A 21053-nucleotide genomic window follows, 5' to 3' on the forward strand; every position below is an offset into this window, starting at 1 on the left:
GGTTCTCTGCGGATGCAATGAGAGTGGCACAATATTGACGTTTGGCCACTCTCAATGCCACAAGGTACGTCCTTAAATGGGCTCGTACCTGTGTTCGGTCAAATTCGGAACGGGAGGATCTCCAACGACTCTCTAGGCATCTCTTGCGGCGCTTCATCACCCTTAGATCCTCGGTGAACCAAGGGGCCAGGGTGGAGCGTTGCCGCCGGAGAGGCCGCAAAGGCGCGACCCGGTTCAAGGCCCCAGTAGTCGCATTGTTCCATGCGACCACCAGGTCCTCTACCCGAGGGCGGGTCAGGGCCGCAGAAGGTGGCCCAAGCTCCATCTGGAACCTATCTGGCTCCATCAGGCGCCTGGGGCGGAACCATCTAGTATTTTCCGGTTCCGCCTCCCCGCAGCGGGGGGTAGCACCAGGGAAGTCAAGTCGGAGGAGTGAGTGGTCTGACCATGACAGGGGAGTGATGGTTAAGTCCCCTCCTCCCAGATCACTCAACCACTGGCCAGAGACAAAAACAAGGTCCAAGGTGTGCCCTCCCTCGTGTGTCGGGCCCTGAATCAGTTGAGTCAGGTCCATGGCTGTCATGGAAGCCATGAACTCCCGAACCCCCTCAGATGCTTCTCCCACCGATGGCAGGTTAAAGTCCCCCATCACTAAAAGTTTGGGGGTCTCAACCGCCACCGATGCGATCAGCTCAAGGAGTTCGGGCAGGGCCGCTGATGTATAGCGAGGAGCCAGGTATACTATCAGCAGGCCCAACTGTCTCCTAGGGCCCCATTTCACAACAAGGGATTCACATCCGGACGTCTGTGGCACAGTGGACTCCCTCGGCTCTAAGTCCTCCCGGATAATCGCTGCTACCCCACCGCCCCTTCCCTGGGCCCGAGGTTGGTGAAATGCTCGATAACCTGGCGGGCACATTTCCACGAGGGGTAAACCTCCCTCGTGGCCCAGCCAGGTCTCCGTTATTCCTGCGAGGTCCGGCTCCCCCTCTGAAATTAGATCGTAGATGAGGGGGGTCTTGTTAACAACGGACCTCGCATTGCATAGCACCAGCCTCAGGCCCTGGGTCTGGAGCTCCTGACCACCTAGCATGCGGGGGTTGGTACAAGCGACCGGGTGTAGCCAGCACCCACGGTCTCCCAACCGACTGCAAGTTTTCAATCTGTCCTCGTATCTGCCCCTCCCTACGACCGTTGGAATCAAAAGGCCCTGCACAGGAACGACAACCTCCCCCTCCTCTTCCCTACCGCTCCCTCTGTTCGTGACCACACCTAGAGACCTGGCTCTGTCCTCGCTCCTGACCTGACCCACCCGCCCCCCAACCCCGGAACCCCTATGCAATTTTAAAAAACAATTAATTAAAAAACCCCTAACTCTCCGTTTCCTCCACCTCTCGAGATTAATAAATCCGTCATCAAGGCGGGCCCTCGAAAGGGCGGAGGGCCACACCTGCGAAAGGGGGGACTCCCGCAGTAGGATGAGGTCTGCTCTTGAGTACATATAATGGTGGAAAGAAAATTCGCCAGGGCCTAGGAACTGTGCTGTGGATGTTCCCGCCAACGTACCATGCTCCAGTCTAGTTTGAAGAAATTAAAAAAGCCGTGCTTCAGTGAATAAAAAGAGTTGTCCAGTCCTAAATGAGGGGGGGTGATGGTAGTAGGCTGGTCAGATGACAGACAATAAGTGGGGATAGTATGGTTAATGATGGTCAACGGTGGGGGTAGGTAGAAGGTCAATGATGGTCAATGCTGGATGGCGAGGGGTAGTCAAGCTGTTGTTAATAATGGGTAAGGGAAGATGGTCAGTCAGGCAATGGGGTCACAGAGGATGGAGGGTAATCCTCCAGGGCGCACACAGATGAAAACAGATGGAAACAGGGGCAAGTTGAGATGAATAGTCAGCAGTCAGCAGTGGGGGGTAGATGGTAATAGACCAGGAGGCAGCTGGCAGCAGTGGATAACTCCTCTGCCCAGCCTGATGTTGGAGCCTCCTGTCCGTCTTCAGCAAGTCCCCCCCCCCTGTCTCCGAGAGCCTCCTGAATCATAGCCCTCCTCCTACCAGGCCATCGGTATTTAGTTCTTACCATGGCCTGCCTCTAGGTCCTTAGCACCCAAAAACCGCCATTTCAAATCCCAGCGCCATTCCTACCGGCCTCCAGCCTTCCTTTCAATTTCTGCGCCTCCCACGGTTCACGCAGTTAACAGCAGGCCGGGGATTCGGCGTTCGGCATTCTCAGCCGGCGCCGCCGGCGCTCAGGTCGTCGTCGCTCCAAAGTCGGCCTCTCCACCCACCGCCGGCTTTGGCCCCGGTCCCAAGTCAGATTGTAGATTAAAAACCTCCAATTCCGGCACTGCCAGCACCAGTACGTTTCCACACACATCAGCAGCCATTTCCAGCCGTTCCGAGCCTTGCGCAGTCCTTACACAACTCCTCTGCTCTCTTCTGCTCTCCTCCGGTTTCAAACGGCGCTCCCCGCCGATTTCAATGGCGTCTCGGACGGCGTCTCCCCTCAGCTGTTTACCGGCTCACTTCCCAGGCTTTTTGTCGTCAAGCTACCCTGGGAGACCCCCACTTGGGTCGTAAAAAGATAGTTAACTTCTGTCATAAATCACTTTAACTGTGTTTAGTGCCTAGAAGGGAGCCATCTGGAAATTCATTCATGCACTATTGGCTCTTTGATGGAAAAAAAAAGATGAGATATAAATCTGCTAAAATACAGTTAAACTGAGGAACAACAAGTAAAGTCACTTCAACTCTCTTTTTACAATTTATTATCCTATTACAAAACAATACTAAAAACCCCTTTTTAAATATTCCATAGTTGTGTGGTCCTATTTTTTTTATCATGTAATAATAACACAGAACCCAGGAACACATGCTACAAGAATATACAATAGGTCATTTAGACTGTGGGTAAAGTGAGATTGTATGAAATAATTTTAATTCCATGTAAACTGTATTTGAAAATGGCTGCACACTTTAAGCAATCTGTCTGATGGCATTAAAGTATAGACAGCTAAGTAGAAATACATTCTTCACACAACACATAAACATGTTTGCACATAGTCACATATACATACATAAACACACGCGACCTGAATGTAGTCTCAGTTTCAAAAAGAAATAATAAAGTTCACACAGTTTAATCAAGAAATATGTTTAGCTTTTATTAATCCAATAAAGTCATGTGAGTGTATTAGTCCTTTTTAAAATGTATTTTGGAATTGTGATCATTACAGAAATAATTTCACAGTTTATTTTAGTAGAACACTACAAATCCAATTAAACAACTGCTTGATCTGCCCATACAGATTGTATACAATTTACTCTCTTCAGATCCTAGACAAGTAACTGAACCCAAACAAGGCTTTTCTTCAAGCATTTGTCTGGTGAAACCTGCAGAATAGAATATTGAGAAAGTTTCCAAGTCTGGCCTCAGATTGTTGTACAGAATTATAGTCTAGTTCTAACTGACTATAATTAGAACATGGAATTTTCAAAATGATTGAATGCGCTTAAATCTTTACCTAACTTTTTATTTATTCTACATACATACATACATGCATAAATCACTAGTTTATAATAGTGAAAAATGAAAAAGCGATGGACATCTGAGAATATTTATGAAATTGGGAATTATGATTGGCAATTGGCCTCTTAATCCTTTCACATCAGTATGAATAGCATTTAAACTGTATGTGCTTTCAGAAATTCCACATAGATAAAAAGAGAAAGGATCACAATGATTTATATTACAAATTGAATATGATTTTTTTTCATAACTTTTAGATAATAAGGTGTAGTATATATTTCTTTGCAGTAATTCTGATTAAGTTGAAAGTCTAAAATATAATTAACTTCTTTCGGGTATCTTTATTCTTTGGTTGTAACAATCTTTCATCCCCACCCCTTATAGGTTTGAAGGAAGTTCCGAAAGATCTTCCCCCAGATACTACTCTACTTGACTTACAGAACAATAAAATAACCGAAATAAAGGATGGAGATTTCAAAAATCTGAAGGATCTTCATGTAAGTTATAGTGAAGCACACTATAGCATGTTTATTTATTTTTTTATTTTATTATTCATATTTATAGACCGCCCCCTCTCCCGAAAGGGACTCGTTATTAGTGTTAAAGGAATAATGTACAAAGGAATAATTTACAAACACCTTCATCCCAATTTTCCATCTCAATATGGCATAAGGTATAACTTTCTTTCAAGGTAATGAAAGTCTAGTGCTGTGGGTTAGCAGAAAAGAACAAAAAGTAGTGATCAAATGAGAATGAAAAAGGATGAAAAGGGAGAAGCAGGAAAGGAAATACTCCAGGTCAATCTCCTAGACCATCTTGGGGACCATTTTAGACGTGAGTGTGTGTGAGAGAGAGGGGGGGGAGAGGGAAAGTGGGAGGGAGAGATATTTACAATTGCCAATGGAAACACTATTATTTGATGTTTGATAATAAGATCATTCTTAAATCTAAGGAATTTGTTGGAATGTGCATCTAGGAATTCAGGGCTGCTAAAGTTTCCAGAAAATGACCATTCTCCCCCCCAAAAAAAGCTTTTTTGTTTCTTTGGCAAGTATACTTTGGCTTTTGCATTGCTCTTTTAATGTCTAAACTATTTAACATCTACATAAAGCCGTCAATTGAGGTTTATCTGGAGCTTAAGAGTGCCACGCCATCAATACACCGATAACAGGATTTCTCTTTCTCATGAAATCCCTGAGGAGAAGGGAAAATGTTTAATCAGTGTTTGCCAGTAATAAAGGACTAGGTAAAGTCAATGCACCTTAATCCTATGCATGCATCACAGAAATACTGTTAATAGATGATTTTATATCACTTTATTGGTCAGCTTTGCATAGGTATTTACTCTTAAGAAATCATGATTTCATGCATGACTCCAAGACAACATAGCATCAAATGTACGTACACATTATACATGCTCAGGAGGCAAACACTTCTATTTATGTCCTCTATGTCTTTAAGAAATCCTGAAAAAGGATAGGGAGAACTTCTTCCCTTCCCTTCCCTTCCAAAGCTAAGACCAGACTTCTTCCAGTAAATCTTATTGAAAAGAAATGGAAAGGAAAACTCTTATTCATAATTAATCTATGGAATTCAGTACCAGGAAGATTTTAATAGCCATTAGTATGCATACATGGTTTTAAGAGAAAATTAGATTCATTTAGTTAGTTTCCAAGCTATTCATCTTGAAGGCTTAATGTTACCATACCTGTAAATATTAGTTACAAAGAAACAATAGCGGATAAGGGGTATGTCTTCATCTCCATCTTCCAGGGCTACTTGGTTAGCTACTGGGGGGAAAAACAGGATGCAGGATTTGGCTTGTTCTGACAAGTTTGTTCTTACATTATTTGTTCTTATGTTACATTGGAGTTGATCTATGGCTTTCCCTTCTGTTGGATATTAATACATTGGTTCACATTATGTTACAATACAATACAATACAATAGCAGAGTTGGAAGGCACCTTGGAGGTCTTCTAGTCCAACCCCCTGCCTAGGCATGAAACCCTATATCGTTTCAGACAGATGGCTATCCAATATCTTCTTAAAGACTTCCAGTGTTGGGGCATTCACAACCTCTGGAGGCAAGCTGTTCCACTGATTAATTGTTCTAACTGTCAGGAAATTTCCCCTCAGTTCTAAGTTGCTTCTCTCCTTGATTAGTTTCCACCCATTGCTTCTTGTTCTACCCTCAGGTGCCTTGGAGAATAGTTTGACTCCCTCTTCTTTGTGGCAACCCCTGAGATATTGGAACACTGCTATCATGTCTCCCCTAGTCCTTCTTTCTCTTAAGCTAAACATACCCAGTTCCTGCAACCGTTCTTCATATGTTTTAGTCTCCAGTCCCCTAATCATCTTTGTTGCTCTTCTCTGCACTCTTTCTAGAGTCTCCACATCTTTTTTACATCGTGGCGACCAGAACTGAATGCAGTATTCCAAGTGTGGCCTTACCAAGGCATTATAAAGTGGTATTAACACTTCACGTGATCTTGATTCTATCCCTCTGTTGATGCAGCCTAGGACTGTTGGCTTTTTGGGCAGCTGCTGCACACTGCTGGCTCATATTTAAATGGTTGTCCACTAGGACTCCAAGATCCCTTTCACAGTTACTACTACTGAGCAAGGTATCACCTATACTGTACCTGTGCATTCCATTTTGCTTAATATTATATCATTTAGGCAACTAGTTCAAAAGAATAACTTTACAGAGCCATGATTTAAAATTCTTTAAGCTCCACAATTCTTTGGATTGATTCTAATGATGATTAACATAGAATGTCCTATACAGCTGATTCAGATGGACAACGGGTCATTCTTATCAGAAGGTCCTAAATTCTAGTCCTAGAAACAGAATGTATTAAAGAAGCAATGTGGTAGGGCATCATAACAATTCAATGGTGTCTGATGGTACACGTCAAGCCTAATACAAATTTAATTTAGTGATTTTTCATTCACATCACATATGGATGGAACTAAGCTACTGTGATATGTCAACATATATAATTTCTCTGAAACCTGGTCCAGAGTGACTCTGCCTTGCTAATACTGTTATTACATGATCAAGGATCTTAAACATTTTTTTAAAAAAAGCATATCCATTTCAATTTGGAAGGTGCAACTTGCTACAAGCAAATGAAGTTCAATTCACTTTTAATTGAAATTGATGTAACTGAAAGAGTAGGATTACGGGTCAAGTTAACATGTTGGCATCAGTGTATATAGAATAGCCTTCCTTCCTTCTTCCCTCCCTTTCTCTCTCCCTCCCTTCCTTTCCTTTCCCTTCCCTTTTCTTCTTTCTTATATTCTTAAAAAAGAAGTTGCTTAGCAACCTTTATTTGTATTGTGGGGAAAAAAAACCCCAAGCTCAGTAATGTTCAGAGACTGGTATTAAAACAGATTAAATTTTATTCAGCTAGTGAATGTTCTTGCAATTCTTATCTTGGACTGAAAAGTATTCCTATACCTTCACATGAATGGCAAATGGTTTTAGGAGGGGATGACAGGGTGGGGGAGACTCCTTTTAGTGCTGTTAAACTGTGCATGACCTTTTCTTCTCCCAAATGTGCCCATTGCTGCTTAGAACCTAGAATTAAAACCATATGCATATCTAGATATGCACAACAGACCCATCTGTAAAATATACCTCCTGTTTTTACTCATGATGACTAGGAAATGATATACATCAGGGACAGAATGCTCTACAACGCAAACTCTTCAAAATGGCAGTTTCTTTACTTTTTGTAGACATTTTCCCTCCTCACTTTTCCCCCCAGAGCTGAACATTTTGATTTTCATTAATGTTCCTTTCTTTAACATGTGCTACTTTTACAGATATCTTGTGTATAACTAATGATGAAAGAATTTCAAATGGCTAAAAATCAAAGCATAAAGAGAGGAACCATCTGTTTTTCCCAGTCTTGCAAATACGATGATGCATTTAGTGGATAAAAATGTTTTGCAGCTGTACTACAATGGTTTTAGAATAATAAGGCAACTTGTCCTTGAAAAAGTATTGTTCCCCAAGTATCTCAAAGCTCTTCTCTTAATACTCAAGTGTATGATGAGGAAATAGGTAAGCAGAAATGATAGCATGAGATTTATGTAACAGTTTCTAAATTTATAATTTACTAAAAAGAGAAAGCAAATAGGTTATTCTACATAAGTCTTACAATGTGTATACCTGATTCTCTTTGTGGTTATTGTTGTCATAAAAAGAGTAGGCGTGAAGATGAGGGACAAGAGTAGTAGATTCATTCTGGAGCCATGCAGAGGTGGCTAGAAGATACGTGACTTTGCAAATATGTTAAATAAATAAATCCTGTTACTGATTAGTTGATTTTGTTCAAATGTTTTATTCAGTCACTTCCAACTCACTGAACGATGATATCCATGTAGTCCAAATGAACCTGAAATCTCCTCGCCTGTATTTTTCCACTGTTCTTTCTACATTATGTTTTGTGTAGGCATGCCTTTATCACCTCCTAACAACAGCAAAATTATCATGAGAGAGAGAGAGGAAGTTTGGTTCCTGCTTGCAGATCAGAACTCTCTCATCATCAATTGTTTCTGCTAAGTTCTGCTGCAGAAATTTCTGTAGAAAGGCATACGATCTCCTAATCATGCAGGGATTTTTTTTGTTACTTTTTGAAATTATATTTGTATCTTATATTTTATATGTTTGTCTGTTTCTGATACATTATTTAATTTTTCTTCTTCAATTTTTTAAATCTTAGCATTTAGGTTCCATATAACTCATTCACAGCTTTTGCTGTAGACGGTCATTATTTTTGTATTTTTTAAAAATCTTGAAGTCATTGACTATAATGGAATTTTGGGTTGAATGATTGATTGTTCTTATTTTTCAGTTGTGTGCATCTGTTTTCTACCTAGAGGGAAACAGTCATAACTTTGGCTTTGTCAAAAACAGATTATGCCAGACAACTCTTATTGCATTCTTTTACAAAATGACAAAATTAGTGACCCAAGAAATACTGTAAGGAATTTGATAAAGTAGCCTACAACCGACTATTTGTTAAGATAGAAAAATGTGTGTTAGACAGCATCACCACCAAATGGATTCCTAATTGCCTGATCAACCATACTCAACATGTAGTCCTTTAATGGGACTGCATTAACATGGTAAGCAGTGGTATACCCTAGGACTCTGACTTAGGCTCAGTACTCTTCAGTATTCATAAATTTGCAGGTGACACCAAGATGGCAGGAATAGCCCAAACTCCAGCAGATAAGTGCACAATATAGAAGACTTGAACACCTGCTCTATCTAACAAATTAGATTAATTTGAAGTATTAACAGAGGGATACAATTGAAGATCATGTGAAGTGTTAGTACCACTTTATAATGGCCTGGTAGGACCACAGTTGGAATATTGCATCCAATTTTGATTGCCACGATATAAAAAAAAGATGTCAGGATGCGAGAAAGAGTGCGGAGAAGAGAAACAAAGATGATTAGAGGATTGGAGGCTATAACATACTAAGAACAGCTGAAGGAATGTCTACTTTAATGAAAAGAAGGAGTAGGGGTGACATGATAGCAGTGTTCCAGTATCTAAACGGCTACCACAAAAAAGACGGGGCCAACCTATTTTCCAAAGCATCTGAAGGCAGAAGCAAATCAAAGAGAGAATCAGTCTAGCTCTAAGGAGAAACTCTGTAATTCCGTATGTGAATGTTTCACTATGATTGTCAGAATTCTTAGCTCATGCTTGAACTATTTAGTAATAACATTTAGCTATTTTGATTTTTTTTTAAAAAAATGTCTAAAGGGTCTTCTCCAAGCTGGTTTTTGACTTATGCATTTAAAATATTTAAGTGCTAGTTTCATTTTTCAGGCTTCCAGTGAACAGTCTGACTTTACTTTATCCTGTATGGAATTATTTGTTCTTCTTCTAGTCTAAGATATTCTCAGTTATTTTCTTTAGCAGCACAATTCAAAGGCATTTTTTTTCTTCCTTCAGTTTTTGGAATGGTCCAGTTTTTCACAGCCATATATTACAACTCAAAAATCATAATCTTAACAATATGTACATTTATCATCAGTATGACATTGCTGCACTTTAGTGTTTTATGTAGATCTGTCATAGTCTTTCTTCCAAATGGCATCTCTCTATTTTATGGATATAGTTATCAAAATCATTCTAAGCTTAAGAAGAAAAAGTTTTGTTATTTTTCTCTGTGTATTTGCAATGCAGGGGTTATTTCCTGTTAACATATTTCCTGTTGTTGCATATCAATGTTTGCACTCTCTCTTTTAATAAGTATCTTCAGCAAGATACTTATTAAAGTTTTATTCAGCTCCACCTATCAGAAAGATACCAAGGTAACTAGAGTTGTTGCTGTTGTTACCTTTTCACTAAACGTTGTTTGTTAGTAATGTCGGACTGTCTGTTCTGATTTCAAATGATACATCTGGTAGTTCTCATTCCAATATTTGCAAATCTGGAATGGAACGTTTTGAACATTATCTTAATAGCATGTGAGATAAGTGCAATTGTTTGGTGACTTGAGTGCAATTTAGCACTTTTTTTAAACTGAAAAAAAAACAGCTATTTTCCCCTGCCTTGATCATTATTGCATTTTTCATATCAGGAATCTAATAAAATTTTAAACTCTTATGCTAGCATTTCAATAATTCCTTATGTTTTGATTAGGAGATTTGGTCATTCTGACTCACATAGCAGGTGGCAGCCCTGCCTATGGAGCCTTTTGCACAAATCCATTTTGTGCATCAGTGATAGTCACTCCTGCCTTGTCACTTTCCAATTAGAGTTCTACAATGTGGTCTATGTGGGCTGCTGTTGAAGAACATTCAGAAGCTTCAGCTGATCCTGACTACAGTGGTATACATTGTTTTCAGAGCACCAATTTAACTAATTGCTGCTGGAGTTGCACTAGATCCCAGTGTACTTCCAAGGTTCTGATTTTCATTGTTAAAGCACTACACAGCACAGGGCCAGACTCTTTGTGAAATGCCTCTTCCCTAGCATTTCTGTCCAGGCCACCAGATCTGACATGTGGGTGCAGTCCAGGTCCCTTCTATCAAACATTATCATATGGTGGGACCTAGAAGATGTCCCTTTTCTGTTGTAACACCTGCATTATGAGCCAACCTTTCCTCACCCTGAGATCCAGATGGCCTGGATCCTCTTGGACATTAGGAAAGCTGTGAAACATCTTCCTCCAGGCCCTAGGCCAGGATGTTTGTTGAACTCAATGTTCATTGTTTATTGGAAGTTTGCTATATTGCCTTGGTTAATTGGTTGTTTTTTTTATAAATTTAAAAGCCAAGGATTCATTTAAAATATTTATTTAAAGTTCTTTAAAGTATTTATTTATGTCAGACAAAGTCTGTAAAAGGTTTTTTTTTTTTTTTTGGAAGAGTGATAGGACAAAATGTCTTCTTTATGAACAAAACTTTCCTGGATTCAGCTGTATTGTAAGAGTAGTATAGAAACCAGTAGTTTCTCAGGCCTAGGAGGTAAACATGTCTCAACTGCTTCCCAAGGCTTCCAAGCCACTTGACAAGCGCACATTCATTCAAGAGAATTTGAAGTATAAATATGTAAGCATCTGTCTTCTTTGGACCATACTGGGAAATCAAATGATGGACTCGATGTTTCATTCTTGTTTGGAGCATAGCTTCTAAAGTAATCAAGTGAGGTCTGCGAATCTTTTGCCAACTTTATCTGAAATCTGAATAGGATTACATATTTGGAGACCTGTCTTTCAGCCCTAGCTATGAAGGGCAGATTTTCCCAGGACTGAAAGAAGAATGAAGGTTAAAAGAAGATAATTATGCAATAAATTCACTTGTGGATAGGGAGGCTCGAAAAGAGCTAAGGAAATTTGAAATAAACAAAGTATGGGGAGGAGAGTTATTTAACTGCATAGATATTGCAGGAAGGGATCGGTATAAAAGGAAAATGCTGAAACCTAGGGTTTAGAATAGAATAGAATTTTGGCACCTACTGGATTATTCTGTAAAATTATATATTAAATGTCAGAAAGAATATTACCGCATGATTGTACCAGTGGTGGGTTCTTACCGGTTCGGCTGAACCATTAGCTCTGACTGCAAGCTGAGAGTGAACCAGTTCTTTGTTTCCATGAAGTTGGACAGCCCCTCATCCCTGGCTTATACTGGCCTTTATTTCTGCTTCCGAAGCCCAACAGATCAATGGCAGCAGACTGAATTACCGCTCCTCAGCTGGCATCCTTGCTCCTTTCCTTATTTGCAATGTGGAAGTTCTGTTTTTGAGAACCTGGGCAAACACAGGCAGTAATACAAAGCCCGCGTGAAGCGAACTGGTTGTTTAGCTGGTAGCAACCCACCTCTGGATTGCACTTAATATGAGTGCAACTTGTATGAGAAATAAATAAGATGAACAAACATGGTTTTATAGCTATAGCACAATCTTAAGGGATGAAACCTTTCTGAAATAAAGGAACACTAATAATACCTATATACCTATATCTACAAAACCTACATCTACATATACTTACCTACATATCTCAGTTCAGAAAACCAAGTGAATGGACTTGGGAAGGCTGTTGGAAAGTATTTGATTTTAAAAGGAACAAATAAAAGCAGTACAGTTGTTAGACTCAACTATCATCTATCCAACCAAGGAGAAGATGCAGATAATGCATTTTCACCTGAGTCAAATAGGCCATTACTTCTCCCCTCATACTCCTAGAGATTCTCCCTGCAATCTACATTGCTCAAGCTATTGTGAAACATCTGGTTAACAAAAATGCTTCTATGTTATCCTTTCAACATTACATTAGCTGAGGTGTTTCAAAATAAAAAAGTAGGAAAGGTGCTTTCATAATATAACATTGTTGTGGAGGTGGTAGCTTTTTGTTTGTTTTGGTTTTTTACCAACTATATAGTTTATACCTCAAAAAAGGAAGTTCTTGCAGTCACAATTTATGTAATATTATTGTGCATTTTTGTGTTGAGAAAACAAGCTGATTTGTGTTGCTCCAGTAATTGTCCAGAGTCTTTGAGACCCAATTTTAAATATTTCTGTTAGTTTTCTAGAGGGAAAAATCAATCCAGACATGTTCTAGTTCTTCTCGATATTTCCAAACTAGCAGAAATGAAGTTGATCAAATTGCAACTGCAAGCATTTTTTAAGCAATTGTGGGGTGGAAGTAATAAAAAGCTGTGCCCACAGAAACACCCTAATTGTGTAAGAAGATTGTTTACACTGTTCACTAGGGAAAAGAAGAAGTGCACAACTAGATTCATTTCTGCTATTAGGACATGAATCTGAACTTCTTTCAATTGAATACTCATATAATATATTTGTATCTCAACTATAAGGTAAAGGTAATGTGCTAGTCATTCTTGACTGTCAGGGGCAGTGCTCATCTCTGTTTCAAAGATGAAGAGCCAGCACTGTCTGAAGACGTCTCTGTGATCATGTGGCCGGCACGACTAAATGCCAAAGGCACATAGAACACTATTACCTTCCCACCAAAGGTGGTTCCTATTTTTCTACTTGCATTTTTAGTTGCTTTCGAACTGCTAAATTGGCAGAAACTGGGACAAGTAGCGGGAGCTCACTCTGTTATGCGGTGCTAGGGAATCAAACCTTCGAATTGCCGACCTTTCTGTCGACAAGCTCAGAGTCTTAGCCCCTGAGCCAGTACGTCCCTTATTTCAACTATAAATGCACTTTAATTATAGCCTTAATGGAATCTAGAGAACATTGTGTTTCATCATTCAGAAATTGTAAATTAGTCTGAAATATTTTATATACATTTGGTTCTCAATCTGAAACCTAATTCAGTCATGTTAGCATTCATTGTGCAGAGAAAGACTGACTTAGATGTCCCAGCTTTGATTTGTTATTAGTAACTAAGGTTCAAATTGTCACTAGGGACTTGACTTTGTGACTTGGCATACCAGCATTCACAAAATGGCTAGAGATTAGATATTATACAGGGGGAGCATTCTACTTTCAGCAGTTTTTCTCCCCCCAAGTTCAAGGAGAGAGCAATGAAATAAACCACCACTCTGTACATAGAAGTATGTCTCTTCCCCTTTGGCTCAGACGCCCCTGTTCAAGTCACCCTTTGCTGTTTCCCACAGACCCCACCAACCATATATCTGAAATACATTTGAAAATATGATGATGCACACTTTCACAGCCTCGAGCTTTCACAGCCAGCACCAATCCAATTGCAATGCGCTTCTAGGCTAATAGGATATCACCATTGGATATTTGGGAGGAAAAAGTCCAAAGAACCTGGTTCAATTTTAAATGGAAAGTGGGTGCGATGACTCAGAGGTTAAAGACACTGAGCTTATCAGCTGGAAAGGTTCAAGACCAAGTGCTGCATCACAGGATACACTCCAATTATTTGCCCCAGCTTCTGCCCACGTAGCAGTTTGAAAGCTTGCAAATACAAATAGATAACTATGACCACTTTGGTGGGAAAGTAACAACATTCTGTGTCCCTCATTGAATAGTCATGCTGGCTACATGACCATGGAGCTATCCTCATACAACACTGGCTCACTCTACTAAGAAATGGAGATAAACATCACCCCTTAGAGTCAAACATGACTGGACACAACCTTTACCTTTTTAAAAATGGATACAGAAGGATTCAAAAGTCTCGTTATCTGGATGTGCCCTTAGTTTTCAGGGTTCTCAGCGAATGAGCTATAATTGAAGTTGAGCTCTCATCCCATTTGAAAAGCTAAATAAGATTTCTCAGTAGATATTTGTACCCTTCTTTCATTGAAATTTTGAACGTTGAAGTGAGCGTGATAGAGGCAGTGTCAAGGCAGAGTTAAAGTTCCTTCTCTTCTGCCACAATCTTAATCCAAGTATTTCTCCCACTCTATTTGGCAATTATTGTAAAATTTCAGCCAAACCACATTTCATTTTGCACTCATATAAATACTGACTGCATAAAAGTAGCACTGCCAACATGTACTTCAAAAATAAAATTCAAAACAGGCCATTGGGAGATTAGCATACAAGTATTCTGGTGAATGTTTATAATCTTGCTTCTGATAATATGTTTCCTGTCTGGCATTAACAACTGTCCTACTTTACTATTCAGGCATTGATCATTGTTAACAACAAAATCAGCAAAATCAGTCCTGGAGCTTTTTCTCCACTCAAGAAACTGGAGAGACTTTATCTTTCCAAAAACAACTTGAAGGAACTTCCAGAAAACATGCCAAAAAGTTTGCAGGAACTGCGTGCACATGAAAATGATATTGTCAAATTAAAGAAATCTGCCTTCAGTGGACTGAATAATATGATTGTCATAGGTATGCAACATTACTTATAAATACAAGTTTATAAGAGGAACTTATTAGTAGGTAAAATGGAAAATAATGTTGAGATTTAATGAAATCCAAACTTCATTAGAACTTCTTCATTGGAATATTAAGGTAAATTTCCAAAGAGAATTAAGTAATTATGTCACAATTAATAGTTCAGTATTAAAAAAAATGAGAAACCTTTAAATTATATATAAGATGTGTTGTATGGTTCATGCTGAGGTAAAAAAGAAAGGTAGTTATTTGTATCATACATTGGATTCTATGTCAAGAGAAATTTTGGGTTGCCTTGGGATATAAATGTCAAGAATAACCCACTAAACATTTTTAAAGAATGTTCATGTGTACAACTTTTATCCAATCTCAATCTATCTTGGAAGAATCTTCCTCTAGCTTTTCTGGATTTGAAGCAACACTTTTCCTGTTCTCCTGAAAAATTTAGTATATATATGTTTCTTGATGAAGTTTGCTATCATGTACTCAGGGCACAGTTCTCCTCAGCTTCCAGTGATCAGATTTAGATGCTACAGGACAGGCATACCCTTCTCTCCCAATCACTGGGCTCTACACTTCATGGCCAGTTTGGCTTGAGCAGGACAGGAAGTTGGCACCTTTTGCAGAAATACATGTTCACATATTGCCTAAGCAGCACTCTGCAAACTATTTGGGCATTACACAAGTTATATATACACACAAACATATATGTGAAGTTTTTTTCAAATACATGACTTGTCATGTTTTGAAAAAGCAATACACCTATGTTTAAATAAATAGCAAAACATCTTTTCTATACAAAAGATTGCTATGGGTTTGCCGTATGTTGCAAATTGATTTATCTCAAATGTAACCATTACATATTTTAAGATGTTTCTGCTAATCTTATTTCTCCAGTCTTAGTGATAGGTCACAACAAAAGCACTTTCCCATATTTACTCAACTTCTCTATACCACATGTTAAGGAAAGCAATTTGGGACAGTTTTTCTCACTGGCTAATGATGTTTGGAAAAGGATTCAATCAATCACAGCATTAAATTATCTGCCAATTGAAGAAACTGAGGAATGCATATTAACACAACTGCAAGGAAATATTTTATTTTGCTAGTAACATTTAAATTTTTAAGGTGATAGATAAGAAAAAAAATTAAAGGAAGTGTTGCAGAAAATAATAATAATATTTATTTCCTTGTTTAATGTTTTTGTTTACCACTTTCTATTATTATGAAAATTGAAGTCTTTACAAATGTAGAAAAATAACATATTCAATTTAAAAAGAGAAGTTAATAAAAAACACAAGGTTCATAAAAGGAAGGCCTGGATGAAGGATTGCATTTAACAGAGGCCTAATGATAAGAAAAAAAAACATTAGTGCCTTAGATATATTCTAAGCATTTGGACAGACCACAAAATGCGATTTGCAATCTTAGCAATCTACCTGGCTGGTAGCAGGAGTGGCCATCTGTTAGTTCTCCTGGTTCCGAATTACTTAGGGTCCTAAATATTAAAATCAGCAGTCTGATCCCAGCTTGGTACTAATTGATAGATACTCCATATATTAGAACAAATAAAACTATTTCACTTTTTAGGCTTGCCAATAAGCTTCTATTTATTTTTAATTAATCATATTTCACATATCTAAAAATCCGAGAATACTGTCAGGTAAAGGAAATTCCAATAGATGGCTACAGACATAATCCTATTGCCTTTTATCTATTTCCTTCAAAATCAAGAATAATTTTATAGAGATGCAACAATTAACTGCATCAATTAATTAGCAAAATTAACTAGATAAGTTTGAATTAATATATAACTTGTTGGTGGTAATTCTATAACTAGTATACTGTTTGTTTTATTTTTTCATAATGTATTTTAGAATTGGGCACCAATCCATTAAAAAGCTCAGGGGTTGAAAATGGAGCCTTTCTAGGGATGAAGAAGCTCTCCTACATCCGTATTTCAGACACAAATATAACTTCTATTCCTAAAGGTAAAATCACTCTTTTAGAGATTACCGTATGTGAAACACCAGCATTCAAGTAACCTGTTGTTTATATTTTGTTTTAAAATATATATAAAATAAGTGATGTCTAAATATAAGGAATACATTGTGTGAGAAAATTTTAATATTCTGAAATTAGGATAAAATGCATTTTAATCTTAGTAATACCTTAAATTGGTATTTGGCTATTTTTAATTCTCAATTTAAGGGAAATGGCTACTAATGTAAAGGACATGTACATTTAACTTTTTATTTTGCTAATGTTTTGAGTTTATTATCTTTATACAACTTTTTTCTGTCCCCTATCAAGAAATGGTTGCCATTTACCACTATGGCAGTGGTTCTCAACCTGTGAGTCGTGGCCCCTTTGGCGGTCAAACTACCCTTTCACAGGGGTCGCCTAAGACCATTCACCTCCACTGGCATCGCCCATGCTCAGGAGTGCGTCTTGAAGCGGCAGGTGCATGAAGAGCGCTGGGTGGTGAAGCAGCCTCCTCCCAGCTCCGGGCGCAACCTAGATGCCGCCCCGCCTGGTCTCCACATCAGGGAAAGGCCAAGGCGCTGAAGGGGGAGAGAGATGGGTTCTTCTGGGTGGCGAATCAGCCTTGGCTCCAAGGCTGATTCTTAATGCATCCGAAGCGAGTGCAGTCAGCTGTACCACTTCAGCCCAGCTGCCTGCATAGAGGCTCAAAGGCATTCGGAGAGCAGGAAAGAGGCGGGGCAGTCAGGCCACCCACTTCAGCCGGTGGGACGGGCTCTCACCCAGGCAGGTGCATGCCAGGATTCAAGCCGCCTTGGGCCTGGACACTGCCTTTGCCACCCCCACCACCGGTCCTGTCCTGCAGGCTAAACTGAGCTCAGAGACATTTTGGGCCCTGGGAAGGGCTGGCAGGAGAGGCCGGAGGGGAGGACAGGCCCCGCCCACCCATTCCTTCGGTCCCGAGGAATTCCACTCGGGATGGAAGCACAGTTCGATGTAGCTTAAGCCTCTGTTTAAAATCCCATTTAAAGGGCAACTTCTTAATCTGTGTTTAAGAAAGAAAGAGAGAGAGAGAGAGAGAGAAAGAAAGAAAGAAAGAAAGAAAGAAAGAAAGAAAGAAAGAAAGAAGAAGAAAAGAGAGGGAGGAATGGAAAGAAACTAAAGGGAGGGGGAATGGAAAGAAAGAAAGAAAGAAAGAAAAAGAAAGAAAGAAGAAAGAAAGAAGAGAGAGAGGGAGGGAGGAATGGAAAGAAAGAAAGAAGAAAAGGGAGGGAGGAATGGAAAGAAAGAAAGAAAGAAAGAAAGAAAGAAAGAAAGAAAGAAAGAAGAAAAGGGAGGGAGGAATGGAAAGAAAGAAAAGGGAGGGGGAATGGAAAGAAAGAAAGAAAAAGAAAGAAAGAAAGAAAGAAAGAAAGAAAGAAGAAGAAAAGGGAGGGAGGAATGGAAAGAAAGAAAGAAAAAACTGGGTGGGTGGGGAGGAACGGAATGTAAAAAAAGTAAACTTAATAAAGTGAAACTCATGTAAACCACGAACTGCTGCTGGAGGCAGGCAGGGAGGTTGTTTTATCCTGGAAAATCCCAACCTGTCTGATCTTTTCCCAAACCAAGATTGGCAGATTAATCACTATGCTTTAATTATGTTCAATTTGTAATAATGAAAATAACATCCTGCATATCAGATATTTACATTACAATTCATAACAGTAGCAAAATAACAGTTATGAAGTAGCAATGAAAATAATTTTATGGTTAGGGGTCACCACAACATGAGGAACTGTATTAAAGGGTCGCGGAATTGGGAAGGTTGAGAACCACTGCACTATGGCATCAGATAAAGGAATACATAGATGCAAAGTATGCCCATTAAATAGAGTACTTCAACTGACAGACTGGAATTCCACAGGAGAGATGTATGCAATAAGAACATAGCTTCTTTACAACTTCCCAGAATCATTTTAGTATATACATTTCTAGTCTATGTGTATTTGTTATGAATACACTAGTTGCAGGTCCAATTCCAAATGGAACAAAGGAAAAGAAAGTGGCTAAATTAGTTTTCAAGTCTTTCTTACAGAATTATTTATTAAATGGATTTGTTACTGTAAGAGTCAAAACGTATAACCTTTCTTTCAGCTTATTGGGAGAGGAATGATATTACAATTTCAGTCTCTTGCTAACAAATCTCAAGAAACAGGACTGTACCAGTTCAGTATACTGTATCATTATATTATATAACCCACATACACATTTAGATGTAGGAAACTAATCTGAATGCTTGTGGCAGAGTTGGAACAATGCAAATAATTATGAGCTAGACGGAAGCAAAATACACCTTCAACACATCAATCTCACAGTCTTGTCCTTATATTGATAGTATTCATGTTCAGTGTTTATCAAGATGATTTATACTTCTGTAGCTCCATATGTTCATTCCTCACTTGGTATGTAAGACCTGACACATCAAACTAATTAAGCATTCTAGCAAATTAAACATTTTAAGATTGATGCAATACTTTCCAAAATGCACTCTTCTTAAACAGTAGAAAGCATGGAAGAATCCTTTCATATCTGAACAGGAGTATATGTTAATTGCAGTAAAGACATGGTGAACCGTTAATCTAAAAATCACTAATACATCTGACTATAATTTTTCAAGATGATTTAAATGGGAAGGGTAATTGAAATTTAAGTAGGTCTTTCTTGTTGCATGACTGTATTATCATAAGAACTGGCAAATGAGCTTAAGAGTAATTTGTATGTAAGAGATCCAGAGTGATTGAATGCCAACAGTAAAAAAAATCCTGTTAGATAAACTGCAAAACTGTTTTTCATCAGTGTCACGTGATACCTAAATTAAAAAAATAATGTTCCTAGGAATTGTGCAGTTGTATGCAACATATATACATAAACACTTTTTTTTAAATTTTAGGTCTTCCTGTATCTCTGACAGAACTTCATCTTGATGGCAACAAAATCAGCAAAATTGATGCAGATAGTTTAAGTGAACTTCCCAATTTGGCTAAGTATGATTTATATATATATATAAATATATATATATATATTAATATATTAAGGCAGATTTATCTCTGTAACAGTGAGATCTTTTAATTTTGATCATGCCTAACGTATTTGCAAAGAAAATTAGAAACATAGAAGAATATCAATATTAAAGCTACTATAGAAAACAGACATTTTGAAATACTAGTTTTAACTAATTGTATTGACTAGTTTTTCACATCAACTAGTTTTTCTAATCTTGAACAGTTATCCTTCATTATATTAATACCTTTAGCAAGGTAGATTAAAATTCAATAACTGAATACTGGTGTGAGTTAGAAAAGATTTAAGGGGTAAAATTTCAGATCATTAGAACTACTATATGCTTGAATATATAAAAACAGAACGCCCCCAAAATATGGTGTCTTAAGTGATGCTATTGAGGTTTCTGTAAGGTTTAAACAGTTTGCTTTATCTATTAAAATTTCCATCCAACGACAGTCAAAATATTATGTCTATGCCTACTCTGGGATCAAACACAGCTGAGGATCTGAAGGGATCATATGCATCCCACATATATTCTACCTGCTGTAAAGCATTAGTTTTTTTAAAATATCTTCCTTTTGCTGGGGCCTTCATAAATCTTTAAATTCTATACAAGGCATCTGCCAGCTTGCAGAATAGTTAAAAATCCATAGAATACAAATAAAATCACAAGAAATCAAGGTGTTAAATTATGTTTAATGAACATACAGAAACAAACTTTTACTTCAGCATAGTTGGCACAATGTTTTTCTCCTTATAGGCTTGGCCTCAGTTACAATCACATTGCTAGTGTGGAAAATGGATCTTTAACCAATGTGCCACATTTGAGAGAACTCCATTTAGACAACAATGATTTGACCAAAGTACCTGCTGGATTAGGAGAACACAAATACATACAGGTAAAGTATATCCTAAGGAGAATACTTAGAAATATTGTTAAACTCACAGATAAAATGCACTATGTTGGAGAGGTATCTTGGCCTGAAAAAGACATGTGCAGAAAAATGGTGCATTTTGGCTTCAGAATTATAGCCTGAGTAATTGCCATTTTAATAACATGATCTTGCATGTGTTGAAAAAAAACCACAATAGTCTGAAGATGGTAAATACAACAGCAAACCCAAAAGGAAGTCTGGGTTCATAATAAGTATCTAGATGAGAGTTTACA

General features: G+C 38.4%; 1 protein-coding gene across 1 annotated transcript in view; it reads left to right on the forward strand.

Annotated features, from left to right (window-relative positions):
• The window catches only part of DCN (decorin), a 34945-nt gene that overhangs the window by 11325 nt on the left and 2567 nt on the right, over nt 1-21053 (forward strand). The window contains exons 3-7 of the mRNA XM_081956955.1: nt 3918-4030; nt 14641-14854; nt 16738-16851; nt 19773-19866; nt 20646-20784. Of these exons, the coding sequence (XP_081813081.1) occupies nt 3918-4030; nt 14641-14854; nt 16738-16851; nt 19773-19866; nt 20646-20784 (674 nt within the window). The remainder of the gene's footprint in view (nt 1-3917; nt 4031-14640; nt 14855-16737; nt 16852-19772; nt 19867-20645; nt 20785-21053) is intronic.

Source organism: Natrix helvetica, assembly GCF_964273705.1.
Source record: "Natrix helvetica genome assembly, chromosome: 6".
Taxonomy (NCBI): Eukaryota; Metazoa; Chordata; class Lepidosauria; order Squamata; family Natricidae; genus Natrix; species Natrix helvetica.